The sequence below is a fragment of the Lepisma saccharinum genome, chromosome 5 (genome assembly GCF_977018435.1).
Source record: "Lepisma saccharinum chromosome 5, izLepSacc3.1, whole genome shotgun sequence".
Taxonomy (NCBI): Eukaryota; Metazoa; Arthropoda; class Insecta; order Zygentoma; family Lepismatidae; genus Lepisma; species Lepisma saccharinum.
Window position 1 is genome coordinate 33,239,568 of NC_139233.1, and position 15,561 is coordinate 33,255,128.

At 38.3% G+C, this 15,561-nt stretch overlaps 1 protein-coding gene across 1 annotated transcript; it reads left to right on the plus strand.

The window, feature by feature from the left end:
* The first annotated feature begins 2,789 nt into the window (after nt 1-2,789).
* On the plus strand, nt 2,790-14,689 carry LOC145988294 (uncharacterized). Its single transcript, XM_083123160.1, has 4 exons — nt 2,790-2,864; nt 5,585-5,646; nt 13,539-13,827; nt 14,612-14,689. Exons 1-3 carry the CDS (start codon nt 2,847-2,849, stop codon nt 13,813-13,815), a joined length of 357 nt encoding a protein of 118 aa, XP_082979286.1. The 5' UTR covers nt 2,790-2,846; the 3' UTR covers nt 13,816-13,827; nt 14,612-14,689.
* Nucleotides 14,690-15,561: the final 872 nt, after the last annotated feature.

The window sequence follows — 15,561 nt, forward strand, 5'->3', positions numbered from 1 at the left end:
AACGTACTGTGACAGGACTTGTTTTCCTTGATATACTGCAACTATGGCTCCTTCCACAGCTTGCAGAGGATAGCGCAGATTTCATTCTCCAATTGGATGGTGCCCCTGCGCATTACCATGGCAGCGTTCGGGGCCTTCAATGGGGCATTGGAACAACGTTGGATAGACCGTGCATCTCCGGAGGATCGACCTCTCCTTCATTGGCCAACTCGTTCCCCCGACTTGACACCATGTGATTTCTTCATGTGGGGTTTTGTCAAGGATCATGTTTACGTACCACCACTTCCAACAACATTGGATGACCTGCGTGCCCGCATAACAGCAGCCATTGCTGATATTGACCGCAACATGCTACACAAGGTTTGGCAGGAGATAGACTATCGGCTTGATGTGTGCGAGGTGCTCACATAGAACACTTGTGATTTGTTGGAAAAAAACTTTGACAGTTTACCTTTCTTAACACTTGTCTCACAATAACATTTGTTTATTATATTTCACAGAATAAATGTCTGAAATCGGGTCCATCATTTTGACTTACCCTGTATAAAGTATGCCCAAATGAAAAGGAGACTACCGTTATATCTAAAGAATATTATATTACAGAATATTAGCATTACATGATATGTGAAGTACAGGTAATGTGTAACATGATACATACACATAATTGCCATTGATATTCATGCACTGATCCCAGTGCGTAGGAAGGGAGTGGATGGCTTCAGTGTAGAAACTCCTGTGTTGCTAACAGATCGAGTTTTCCACGGTGGTCTGCACTTCCTCGTCACAGGTGAACCGTTGACCTTTCAGTGATTGTTTTAAGGGGCCGAAGATATGACAGTCATATGGGGAAATATCAGGGCTGTACGGAGGATGTGTGAGGACTTCCCATTGAAATGTTCTCAGCAGTTAGAGGTTCTTCCTCGCCACATGTGGCCTAGCGTTGTCCTGGAGCAGCACTATCCCCTTCGAGAGCTTTCCTCCGTGCCTGTTTTCGATGGCATGCCTCTCCGTAAACGTCCTTCATCCTGTGATAAATTTGTGAAGCATGCTCGCCTTCTCCGTGAAGAAATTGGATTACAGCTCTCTCCACTGGTCTGGAGGAATCCATAATGAACCCGTCCGCGCAAAACAACTCTCGCCAACTGAGGAAACAGCATGCGAAGCCGTTCGCTACACCTGCAAACTGGGACAAACACCGCGCCATCTATCGGCAAGCATATTTACCTTCTTCGATTAGATATAACGCCGCTACAGCAAAGGTCTCCTTTTCATTTGGGCATATTATATCATCGATATTTAAGTAGCTTCAGTATTTTCTCCTTGTAGTGAGATACTTCCCATCTAAATATACCGATAACTGATATTTTCGGTATTTCGATACCTTCGGTGTTCCTTATCGATATATGCTCCGTATGCATTAAGATTTAAAACTGGACAACCCTAACACATGCAGCCTACCCTTAGAGTATTGCAAGAAATGCTCACAGGACATCGTGATTGAATTAAAATCGTTTTTAGCTAATTATAAAGATCGGTAGTTATAGCTATTGTATGTAACCTAGTATGTACTGAAATTAGAGTTTGGCCATGACTATTTCCAACAGTAATCGTACGGTGATTTATTTTATTTGGGTTTTGGTATTAGGTCCACTTTATGCACAGGAAGGCTAATCGAGACTAGACCTACAGTTTGAAGTGGGACGTTACCACTAAGCCATCGGGGAGGCCTTGACGACCATTTTATTAGAATATTTATATATATATATATATATATATATATATATATATATATATATATATATAATATTGAGGTGCTGGTTGACAGTGAGGTGTTTAAATTATTCGGTGCGAAAACACAGCCTTTGATAATATCAACAAAAAGCTTCGACATTTTAAAATTTGCACAACATACTTGAGTCTCAATTCGATTTACGTTAAGATTTACCGGGTGTCCCAGAAGTCTTTCCCTGATTACAAACTCTATTCATATCCGCTATATGCAATGTAGAGATGTGAAAGTGATGCCAAAATGTTGGAAAACTAACCAAGTTTATTTGTTGCAGGTTTCAGTAATGTGGCTGTAGTGTAGCAGTGTCAGTGCCAAGGAATCCGGAATTAATGCTCTTCACATCGGGTGGCATCTTTCCATTCAATATTTTTTGGACTTGACACGATTTGGGAATGAAGATAAATTTCATTTTTTAAATACCAACTTATTGATGGCAGATATTCTAGACGAAAGAATTCTGTACCTCTGCACTGTTATTGGTGACCGGGTCTCGTGATACCAGAGGACATGCTGAGCTTTTTCCTCATTTGTGAACATTTCCGGTTTTCTGGTCACTGACACTGCTACACTACAGCCACGTTACTCAAACCTTCAACAAATAAACTTGGTTAGTTTTCCAACATTTTGGCACCACTTTCACGTCTGTACCTTGCATATAGCAGATATGAATAAAGTTTGTAATGAAGGTAAGACTTCTGGGACACCCGGTAGAACAACGTTCCGATGTACATATAGAGTCAGCAATTACAAACTTAAACAGAGAACAATCATAAAGGTAAAGAAAACACGTCTCTGGCAGCGATTATTTTATAAAAGAATATGCTCAAACAAAACCGTAATTCTTGCCCATTGTTGTATTATGTGTGAACTTAGCACATGGCATTAAATGACAGGAACTGAGAAAATGAAGTGAAAGCAGATGTCGCGCTCCGTCTGTCGGCATCATTCTCCTGCAGAAGTTATAAAAGTCATCTCGATTCGACATCACACTTCAGTCTCTTCTCTTGATGACGTTCGACATCTTGAGGACCCAGTTCGACGCTCGAGCTAGTTACCCATGTGGAGACAGGCTGTGGTAAGATTTAGTTGTTTTTTTTAATCATGAATCAATTGTTTTAAAAAAATATAGGTGAATGATTTTTGGTAACGTACTTACCTGAACTTATGTAAACTTAACGAGTGATATGGGAACAACATTGATATCGCATAGAATTCTTGGAGGAACAAATAATAGAAGTTTGTTTACTTGAGTTTCTACTTTAAGCTCACTTTATGCACGCATAGGATAATCGAGAGTTGACCTACATACAGTTTAATGACGAATCCGAAACACTATGTGCCTCCACCTGGTAATGAATCCGAGACCTCTTGATTGCAAAGCGACGACAGTAGTACTGTGCCATCGGATGAACCAAATAATTGAAATATGTTCAGTTTTGTAAATAATATTTTAATTGGTTCGTATGATAACAAATAAATTATCCCATTTAGCATAAGGTACAATATATGATGATAGAAACCAAAATTATTCCCAATAAATCCAAGTAGACATTTCTCGTTTCTTCGCAATAAGTTGGTTCAACATTTTCATTGTAATATGTTTAGTTGGTTTATTTGCTGTTTTAAGTGCACTTTATGCACAGTAAGGCTAATCAGGACTGGCCCTACAGTTTAAAGTGGATACTAACCACAATGTACCTTCACCAGGTATCGAACCCGGGACCCCTTCACTGCAATATGTATAATTGAAAATCATATAGTATTTTACTTAATTTAGTTAGATCATTAATCCTATTCTCTGCTCTATATGTGGCACTAAAAACATGGTATTATTATTAATTTGAGGTTTTAATATGGTAATTTATGGATTTATTCGTATACTGTATTTTATATGGTAGACTTAAATGCAATTTTCAGTTTTGTATAATGAATTAATTACACATATTTTTATTCTCAGAATTTAAAGTAAGAAATCAATATTTTTTCTTAAGCAACAACGATGTATTAAATTAAAGAACAGTTATATGGTGCATATGTTCAATCATGAACATGTTATAACGGCCCCATTGTCTTTAAATGTGATCGTCCAAGATGATGTATCAGCAACTTTATCTATTAGAGCTATGGAATTTGTTCTAAACACTGCCAGAACGGATTTAACAGTACACCAGAAACTCAAGCAATTTCCCAATGTTTCACAATTTCTTATCGTTTCAATAGATTTGAGAAAATAAAAAAAAAATATTAGCAATAAATTTAAACATGTATACTCCGTTAAATTAATGATTAGCCACGTAGAGAAATGCGAGTTAATGAAAAGGTGTATACATTGTTCAAAGGGCGAAGAAGACATTTTTTGTCATTTTGTTGTGTATTGACCGGTTATTAGTATAGCCAAAATTATCGCATGATGCTTTCTTAGGAATTAATGACTCAATGAAAGTGCAGCATTTAAACAACCTAGCAACCGATCGCAAAGATTTTATTTTCCGTTCTGTAGTACAGCATTATTTGTACTACTGCAATAATTACAGTGGAATTTCATTACCCTCAACAACAATAAAATATTATTTAACATTCTTTTAACAAGACTAATCCCATATGCTAATGAAATTATAGGTGATTATCAATGTGGATTTAAACGTAACAGATCAACTACAGATCAAATTTTTCACATCAGACAGACACTTGAGAAAAAGTGGGAATATAATCAAAATATCCATCAGCTATTCATTGACTTCAAAAAAGCATATGATTCGGTCAAAAGAGATAAATTATATAATATATTAGTAGAGTTTGGAATACCTAAGAAGCTTGTTAATATGATAAAAGTATGCACCAGAGAAACAGAAAGTAAGATTTGTTTGGGTATTAATGTGTCGGACAAATTTACAATTCACGATGGGTTAAAACAAGGAGATGCATTATCTCCATTGCTCTTTAATTTTGCCTTAGAATATGCTGTTAGGAAGGTAAAAGAAACTAACGAAGGACTAAAATTAAACGGTGTGACTCAGTTGTTAGCATTTGCAGATGATGTAGACTTATTAGGGGATGATATAAATACAATTAAGAATAATGCTAAAATATTTTTCAAAGCAGCTAAAGAGATAGGTTTGGAAGTTAGCAAAGAGAAAACTAAATATATGCTTACAGGCCGAAACCAAGTGTTAGGTAATAATCAAAATGTAATTAATGATAACAACTCGTTTGAACCAGTTTCAAAATTCAAGTACTTAGGAAAGATACTAACAAATGAAAATGATATCAAAGAGGAAATAAAAAGCAGGCTTAATTCAGGAAATGTATAATTTTGCCTGTTTTGTATATGGATGGGAAACGTGGTCCCTTACATTGAAAGAGGAACATAAATTGAGAGTATTTGAAAATAAGATCCTTAGGAAAATATTTGGACCTAAAAGGGATGAGGAGACAGGTTACATAATTTAGAACTACATAATTTGTATTCATGTCCAGACATAATTAGAATGATTAAATCAAGAAGACTTAGGTGGGCAGGCCATGTGGCACGAATGGGAGAGGAAAGAGGAGTTTGTAGGATTCTTGTTGGGAAACCTGATGGTAAGAGACCTGTAGGAAAGCAAATACTAAGATGGAGGGATAACGTTGAGACGGACCTAAAGGAAATCGGTATGGAAAAGAGTATATAGATCTTGCTCAGGATAGGGACAGATGGAAGGCCTGTGTTGCTGCAGCCATGAACCTTCGGGTTAGGCTAGAGAGTTAGTTAGTTAGTTAGTACAGCATTATCTAAACGTTTTCCCTTTTTTTCAGATTGGATGCATTCTGATTTCATTTGTGGCCATGGATCCTGTCGATTCAGGCTACAAGAAAGCGTAAGTTCCAGTTCGCTTAGATGACTCATTTGCTTCACATTATTTTTGGAATTTGGCATAACTTCATTCATTCATATAGTCGCTCATTCTTCGAGATTCTTCTTTCAAGGGACAACTTCGTTAACAATAATCTTTCAACCTATTACAGGTGTTCGTAGCGTTATGTTGTCACCGAGCTTCAGTTGTTTAGTGGAGAATGTAAGTCAGCTAGATCTGGGGAGTTTTCAGACAAACGCAACAGGAGACATGGATCCCCTCTAGTCTATAAGAAAGCAATCACTGAGCATGGTCTACCATTAGACAGATGACACTATGCACGCTATTGAGGAAACAGGCCCAGTTCGAGCTTGTGGCACTTCGTTACGAAAGGTTGCATTTATTTCTGAAGGTTCGTTTCCAAGTGATATGTGTTGCCTTTCGCTCAGGTTCAAGATGGATTGATTTAAATCAGGTTGATTTAAATCAGTCGATTTTGTGAAAAAATCATTGATTTAATTCACTTTAAGGAAATAATTTATAGAATGATGTACATAAGGATTTTGTAGATATCAGAAGTAAAAGTACATTAATCTTGTAATCATTTATTGGTGTTTATTACACTCTAAGTAAGGAAAACAGAAGGGAATGTAATATGTAAATTGTAAACATGCTTAAATTTCTCTTAATTTAAAATTAAATAATTTATATAGGCAAAAATTGCAAACTTTTTGTGCAGCATAATAGTATAGACAAAATACCAATCATGTTAAACTATAAATAGTGTCACTATCATTAAACTATAAATAAACCTGGCAGCTGACATTTGCAAACTAGCATTGAAAGCATTGCCATAATTCAGAAAATAAAAAATATTTTATAGTACATCTGGAATGTTTCATTTTCATTGGAAGAAAAGTTACTGAAATTATCATAGTTTCATTAACATACCTGAGAAAATTTTTCATTGTAGGTTCATATGTACAGTATCAGAAACAGAAAAATGCACATTGACATTTTTTAATTTGCTTTAATCAAACTATTCGAATATTTTACAGGTCCGTTTACCAGAAAAAGCATTTCTACATAAAACATATACGTATCTGTATGTATGGTGCCCAAAAGTCATACAACTTATATTTAAAAATTATCAAGACTGATTTTTAAAAAAAATCATGATTTCATCCGTCCTGTTTAGGTTATATCCTAGTTTAACTGTGGTTAGGCACACAAACTATTTGAACAGGTACCATGGCATCTACTTGTGATTGGTTCATTTGACTTAATTTTGTAGGTGGGTGCGTCTAGTGCTATTCTTATCCCTCCTCCCTCTCTCTCCTCTTTCATTCCTTTTTCCGTTTCTCTACCCATTTATTTATTTCTATCTTTCCGTGTTTTGCTCTTTCATCTTCTGTTTCTGTATCCGTTCTCTGTTTATCTCTTTCTACAGCTTTTTTCTTATTTCTATCTAATTACTTATTTGTTAAAACACTAAAACAACACACAAACAGCACGATGAAAAACACTTAGGAGTTCTTCCGAGCTTTCCACTCCTTCATGGACTCATCTTCAGGGCTGGTTGAGGGAAGACGGAGTGGACGCGGTTGTAGTTCCAATGACGTTACTTGATGTGTCTGCCGGCAGATGTCGTTGCTGTCTTGCAGTGTTGGTAAGACTTTGTATGTTTGAATTGTTGGTTGCGGAGATGGAGTTTTAAGTTTTACTGTGTTGTACCAAGATGAATAAAGATTTCCACATAAATTGCCATTGAGGTTATTTGTGTTTTTGATCATGTGTACCCCTTCCTTAACATCCCGTTATATTTTTCCTTTCGCCTGTGCAAGGAAGGAAACGCAATCCTGTGGAAGTTGGTGGTTGGTTTCTATAATATGTTTGGATAAACCAGAAGAAATTTATTTCCTGCGTAAGCATCCTATGTGGTTTGCGAATTGATCTTTGATGGCTCTTTTGCATTGTCCTATGTATTTTCGGTTTCATTCGCATTTGATGCTGCAGATGCCAGAGTTTGTTAAGGGATCTTTGTCGTAAGTTTTGAAGCCTGCTAAGTTTTGTCTAGAAGAGGTAGAGAAACTACTTGCCAACAAAAGAATCGAACCACTCATCAGAGAGGATTACCTGAATATGCCTCAACAATGAATTCTTCACTTTTCAAAAGAAAATTTTCCACCAAGCAGAAGGGTTAGCCATGGGAACCCCACTTTTCCCGTGGCTAGCAAATTTAGTTCTTGAAGCCTACGAAAATGAAATCAGGTCAAAACAATCCTTCCCACACATCATTTCACACCAATATGTAGATCAAGATTATTATATATCAAGATGAAGAAAAGTTCGAATATTACGTCAACAGCTGGAACCGGGTATGTGACTCCATTCAAGTTCCCACAGAGAAACAAAAGAACGGTACCAAAAATTTCCTCGACATCACCATATTCAGAGAAAACAAATCGTTTCGCAACCAAAATCTACAACAAACCCACGGCAGGATCCCGATTCATACATAAACATTCCAACCACCCACCAGGCCAAAAAGACAACATCTGGAACAACTTCGTCAGAAGAGCCTTGCACTTAAGTTCCAACAACCCAGTGCTACAAGAAGAATTGGACATTCCAAGACAACAGGCCTCCCTCAACGGCTACAGCCCCAGTGTAATAGACCAGAACCTGCTAAAAGTGAAAGAAAAGGAAAAAAACTAGATAAAAGCCAGAAACCACCATCCCACAAACAAAGAAGAAGATCCCCGACTATGGTTAGGGATACCATTTGTACCAAGCCTATTAACCAAACTCCGACACATCCTGGAAAAACGGAATTACAGAATAGCACATAAACCCGGCAAATCCATAGGAAAAAACCTAGCAGGCTTCAAAACTTACGACAAAGATCCCTTAACAAACTCTGGCATCTACAGCATCAAATGCGAATGAAACCGAAAATACATAGGACAATGCAAGAGACCCATCAAAGATCAATTCGCCGACCACATAGGATACATACGCAGGAAAGAAAGTTCTTCTGGTTTATCCAAACATATTATAGAAACCAACCACCAACTTCCACAGGATTGTGTTTCCTTCCTTGCAAAGGCGAGAGGAAAAATATAACGGGATGTTAAGGAAGGGGTACACATGATCAAAAACACAAATAACCTCATTGACAATTTATGTGGAAATCTTTATTCATCTTGGTACAACACAGTAAAACTTAAAACTCCATCTCCCCCAACCAACAATTCAAACATACAATGACTTACCAACACTGCAAGACCGCAACGACATCTGCTGGCAGACACATCAAGTAACGCCAGTGGAACTACAACCGCGTCCACTCCGTCTTCCCTCAACCAGCCCTGAAGATGAGTCCATGAAGGAGTGGAAAGCTCGGAAGAACTCCTAAGTGTTTTTCATCGTGCTGTTTGTGTGTTATTTTTGTGTTTTAACAAATATGTTGCCGCCACGTGACGTAAGAAGTTTTCTACTGTCCTAATTATTTTTGTTTCTCATTCTTTCTATTTGCACAATGTTTGCTTTCTCTCTCTCTCTCTCTCTCTCTCTGTTTTCTCTTGTGTGTGTGTGTGTGTGAATCTTGCTCTACTACAAGCAATTCAGAAAATTTCTCATGGGCACGAGGGTGGGTTGTTAAAATGGGCTAAAACCCACGCTCGTCCACCCGATGACGACGCCCCTACGTGCATCAGCACTGACGCTATTTCCATTCTTTATCTAATACGACGACACAAGACACTTAACAAAATCCAAATATAATTTGGATATGCATGTACATTAGGGTGCATCGAAAAAGGCCTCAACATATATATATATATATATTATAAACTTATCATAAGAAAGTCTGTTAGCACACTAGTCTTTAACCTTTATCACTTACGTGCATTTACATTTACCCTACACGTGCATTCACCACTTCTGGACTCAAAGGGGGGCAGGACCATTCAATTTATTCCTCGCAGTGAGGCGCCAGGGGGAGTATAGGGACCTAATTTTATTTAGGGCGCTGTTTGCGGCTGACGTCACGGGCTCCCCTGTAAGAGAAAGTACAAGTAGAATGTGCGCGGTACCCCCAACCACAGCTGGGAACTGGCCGTAGCCAGCCGGCACCTCCGACAAGCGGGCGCTGGATAAAGGATTAAAGGATGCCGCGACACCCCCGGCGTTAGCTAGGAATCAGCAAGCCGACCGGTGTCTCCTGTACAAGGGCGGCAGGTTAGGAAGGAGGTCCTGGTGCTCCCAGACAAGCCGGGCAGGTAGAACTTGGCACATATCAGCCGAAGCGATTAGACCGGATAGTTATGTTGCTGCTAGGCTCTTCTTCTTCTTTCTTCCTTCCTTCCTTCTGGGATGGCCGGTTTTTCCCAGGATGTTTGCCAGTTGACATCCGGGAGCCAACTGAGCTCCGGTCTCGCTGCGCTGGGTTTTATACTCGCGGTGGCGCATGGGTGGTGAAAATTTTAACTACAAGTACGCGTTGCTAACTCATTTTTTTACATATTGCAAACTTCGTACTCAGAAATATCAAGGTTTTGACATTGAGAAATCACTAGTGGGAAAATTACTAGATGCACGTGACAATATAAACTAAAACTGTGTGCATTCAGACAATACAATTAGTAATGAGCCTCGCAGGACTCTGCTATTCTAAACAACACGTTGAACAGTGAAAATGAAAATAATTGATAACATTAAAAAGAATATAGCGACCACGCAGGGTCTAATAATAATTGAATGGCGACCAAGCAGGGTCGTTACAGAGCAAAAGTTGCGTAATGGTAGCAAAACATCTCACAATTTTTTTTAGCCAAATTGAAGAATTTCTAGCCGCGCCTCCAGAAAGGTCTAGTTAATCTGCCCAATGGAAGAAAGTGCAGCTCTTTGCTTGATGCAAACTGCAAACTTTAATAACTAAATGTAACTATTTAGATTAGTTAAAACAAAAACAAATATAACAATGAAACCAAAATATATTCACGTGCATGCAAGTGTCTGGTCTAGTGTAGTATAATGCTGCAGATTGCACCAACCCAGAACTCACCACGTGGCGGTGGCTGCCAGCGAGTTGCATCAAACCCTCCCTCCATCCACTTTTCACTCGCCTAAACTGTTGTTTTAATTTTAGTTTTACTTCTTTCTTTGCTCAAAATAATCAGATTTCTTCTCATATGTTGGTAATTGCTTTCTTGCATCAAGTTTAGATCTGATATAAGCATCTCTCTCTCTTTCACCAAACAGAAGCTGAAGCCTCACTCACTATTTTAACCAGACTATCTCAACTGCTTGAGTGTGACACGGGAAGGATGCAATTGCTGTTTCTGCAATATTCTGGCCATCCACCATCTTTTCAATGTTCTCGGAATTCAGATGGGCAACTAAAGGTGGCTCTGTTACAAGGCACACATCCCAGTCTATCATGTTGATGTAGTCCTCTGTCATGAAATTTATTCCTGGTACTTTGAACTTATGTATTGACCCTTCACCGGATGTTTTCCTTGCCCGAGCATCTAAAATCCTTCTCACAGATATTTCTCTGATTTCGCGTTATCATCTGTCAGCATACTGAGCAACAAATTCTCTGGATGAGCAAAAAATGAATTCCTGGCGATCACCTTATTCACTACAGTTTTCAAAGGTTCCTCAAGGTACCTTGAGAGCTTAATTGCCAGATACAAGTGCCTAGCACCATCTTTGCATGTCGGGTTTGATTTCACAGAGAACCAAAGAGGGGCATAAACAGACACAACGAACTTAGCAAGAATCTTCAGTTCTTCTGTTGGGTTTTCTGTGGAAATGTAAAGGCGACAGGCAGTAAAAGTATTAAGCCATCTAGCATGAGATAATTTTTCGGCCTTCTTGTTTCCTAAACGTGTGTCGCACTTGGCGCTGATTACAGCTTGACATATTTGCAGAAGATACTGCTGATCTGATCTCAAATTTTGTATATCTAAGGCTGGCATTTCGGCAGGTATAGCCTCGAAGTTTGTAACTGGAATATCATCACAATTATGGAGCATTTTTCCTACAGGGCCCGAAAATGTATAAGGTCCTGTTGTGTGTCCATCAATTGTCTTCAGCACGTGTCGAAGTGGTAATTCAGTGAAAGGCAGGAGGCAAATTAACCACTGCAATGGTCTTTGATCGTGGTTCTCGAGAAATTTTATGAGTCCTCCCCGAACTCCCGACGTTAATATTAGTTCCATCGCAACCAACTGCCCTCAGATCTATCAAGCACACATTATTATCTTTCAGCTTATGAATTATCGAACTTTCAATGTTAATAACAGTGGACGATCCTGACACAGATGCATGGCCAAGGTATCGACTGTTTGGTTCTTCAAATAACACATAGTGTTCCTAATTTGCAGTTTTTTTGTGTTTTTGATCGGCAATCTTCTTTAACATTACAGTCTCATCCTTCTTACCGTCAAAATATAAACTTTGAGGTTTAATGCCTTCCTTAAGTTCTCTTTTTTGCAGAAAACTACGGTTTTTTGCAACCTCTCTTTGAACCTTACTTTTGTATATCACTTTCTGTTGATCTTTGCGTGAAATTATGTTCAAATCTTCTAAAAGGCAGAAGCGATAGCAGCAAACTTTCTTAAAGTCACACCAGTTTTATCCTTTACTTTAGCTAAAGTTGGAAGTAGTGCCCTCATCTGTGTTGAAGATTGTCTTTTTCGCCTCTTTGATCAAGACTCTAGGGGATAAGACCATTTAAAGTCACTGTCATTTACGGTTTCCACTTCTGATGAACTGCGTGAATCACATGCTGTCGCTTGCATCGCACTGGTCGACGGTTCTTGCAAATCATCTTCTACGGCAGCACGTTTACTTACTCTCCTTTCTTCCAATTTCAGAAGAGTTTTAGTTTCCTGTACATCGATGGTACCTATTGCCATTTTTCTGTCTGTTCTCTGATCTATAATAAACTGTCTCTCCTTTTCAGGTATATTCTTAGATTTTTTACATCTGCACGAAATGAAATCCGCACATTTGCAACTAGCAAGATCAAAAAGTTTTTGGGAATCTTCTTTAAATTTCCCTAGTTTTTTCTGTTTGCTTATTTTTTCACATTTTTCAAAATAGCCTTGACGCCTTTGTGATATTCTTCTATCATACTAGTAATCCTAGAAAAGGAAACTGTGGGAACTGAGAATCGCAACCACGCTTCTCCCAAATTTTTTGCTACGAATCGCTGGTTCTTTGCTCCCCTCCCCTTTCAATTCTAGACGAGTAAGTCTATAGCATCTCGTCACATCACTGTATGAAGGTAACGTCCTGGAACTGAAAGCACATGGAGTTCCGAATAGAAATTCATAACTCGTACTTATGTTGCTTCTTGTACGAACAGATGATTTAGCGGTAGCCATGGTCACCACAAACACCAAAAACTACTGAATTCTGAAACTTCGATGTCGAAACTACAAGCAGGGCTGAAATTAAGCGTTCGTGAATACTTTTAGCACAACCGCGTGAACCACTTTGGCAGCAACCCTTCGCCCATGCAGTAGAATGTGGGGACGACGGTCTCTGGCCTCTGCTCCACCTCCCCCTTCCCATTCCCAAACCTATAGACCCAAAATTTTCTATTCTCACTGGTTCATTGCACTGTGTAGATAAACACAAAGCTATTTTCTTCACATTTCCCCGTGAATTTAATTACACAATACATTGTAAATTCACCAAGTGCAATCTTAATGATGTCATTGAAGAAGTAAAGAGGCTCGGCTAGAAATCTTTCAATTTGGCTATTTTTTTTGTGTGATGTATTGGTACAATAATGCAACTTTTGCGGACTATATGTTTTTGAATTTCGAAAAAAAAAATATTTCGATACACCCTAATGTACATGTACCTGAAAAGTTATTTGTCTCTCTGTTTTGCAGACACCTCGTAACGCATGCTCCGAAGATCATCATCCACCAGCACAAATATGTGCACAAACATAAACACCACCATATCCACCAGCATACGCAGTACAACCACGCACACGGACAAGCACCGCAGAAGCCAGTGGTCAGCTATACGCCCCAGGTGGAATACGAGGTCGACGGGGTAGGCGATGAAGTTGCCTACAGTCACAATAGCTACGCCTATGAGTATGGCTATGTGCCTAAATATGGCGGGGGATTTGATTTCAAGAGCAACTTTCACAGTTGGTGAGATCGTCACTAGGTAAGCGATTGGTTTGGTTTATTTTATTTGGCTTTTCTGCCACTTATGGCTAATCGCGACGATGCGGATGAGTGATGATATGATGCAGCTGATGAAGGGGCACTCACAAGGAACGCCTATTCCCAGGCCGAGATTCAAACCCAGTCAGTAGGTAGCTGAATATATTCGAACATATAAATGGAAGTGTTCCGGTCCGGATCCATCAATAGTATAATAGACTTACGTAATCGCGAAACGTTTGAGAATATCTAGATAACAGCGAAAGCGAACTACTCGAAAATTCATGTCAATGCTCTAGAAGGAATTCTAAGCGTATGTATTTTTTTCATATTTTGGAATATCACAGCGGTTTTTCGAATCAAGACGAAAGTTTGAAAAATCGACCTTTTGGCTGCCAGGGATCCAGTTGAGCCTTTAGCCAAAAATCAATACAAATAAACAAATATCGCAGACGAACTTCATTATCTTATATTTCATAGTAACTTCAAACAAAATAGCATGTTATAAAAGACACACATGTCATAAAATGTTGTCCGATTCGTTTGTAGTACAAACATAACTGACAAGACCGTGGTGAAAAGATGACATGGAGCTATATTGAAATATAAAACATCAACGTAGTACCCATGGACAACCTTTCATATTCGATTTTATTACATCTTACTGTGCTATGACACTTCAAAATCAGTTTGGAGAGATGAAGAATTTTGTAAAATTTAATATCATATTATTTTTATGTGTAGAGTGTTTATGAATGATTCTCCTTTCATATTTTATTTTGCAGATCCATCAGTATTTATTACTATCTTGTGCTTTGATTGGGTCACTTTCAATACACATACAGGACATCGATGCCTTGTGCCATCTGTACATTATAAAGAAACAATTTTATTAAATGAACTGTTTTGTTATTTTTTCTCACCTACTGAACAAACCAAGTTTTAAGTTGTAACATGTGTTGAAGTGATGGTGTATTCGTTCGAATTTGTGGTATCTTAAAATAATGTGGTTATAAAGGGTGTGCTTGTGTGATGAACTTTTAGTTATTTAAAATCGCTTTTCTGCTTCTTTTGGCTAATTTGGATGAATGACGAAATGAATGACGGGACACTTGCAAAGGACACCCATGCCCAGGACGAGACTCGAACCCTAGAACTTTCGTGACGAGATCGAAAGTCGACAACTTAACACAATCTACAACCGAGACGGCGAAAACTTTTCGAATTTAAATTAGAACATTCGCCAATAAAATCATTCCTGCCGTAGGACACTTGGCATTATGAACACCTCCACTACGTCACTGACATAACTTTGTGCAGCAATATTTTGTCCAACATAAGACAACATCAGACATCTTAAACTCATGTCTGAAGCTGTTCATCACACTTTATTCTTTTCGTGTGTCATCTCAGACAATACTTTTTCAAAAGACAAATCTTGCAGGCAAACGAGAACATCTTCAGCACTTTTTTTTTTAAAAAAATGCACATTTTGCAGTTGAAATGTTATCAGAATCTCTCTCATGACCGTATTTAGAGGCCTGTTAGAGGTTCAGCTCAGTGGCGTAGCAAGGGGTGGGCGAAGTGGGCGAAAAATGTAATAATAGAAGTGTGGAAAAAATATGGAAAAGGGTATTTTTTTGTGGTCAATAAAATTAAAACACTTGTTTTTTTCTAGTTTAAAATTCTAGTAAAGACGTTATCATTTGAATTAATAAGTCAAAGCAGGGGAGTA

Coding starts and splice junctions, on each gene's coding strand:
- LOC145988294 (XM_083123160.1), top strand. Junction 5,647..13,538: donor GATTCAGGCTACAAGAAAGC/GTAAGTTCCAGT, acceptor TCTGTTTTGCAG/ACACCTCGTAACGCATGCTC.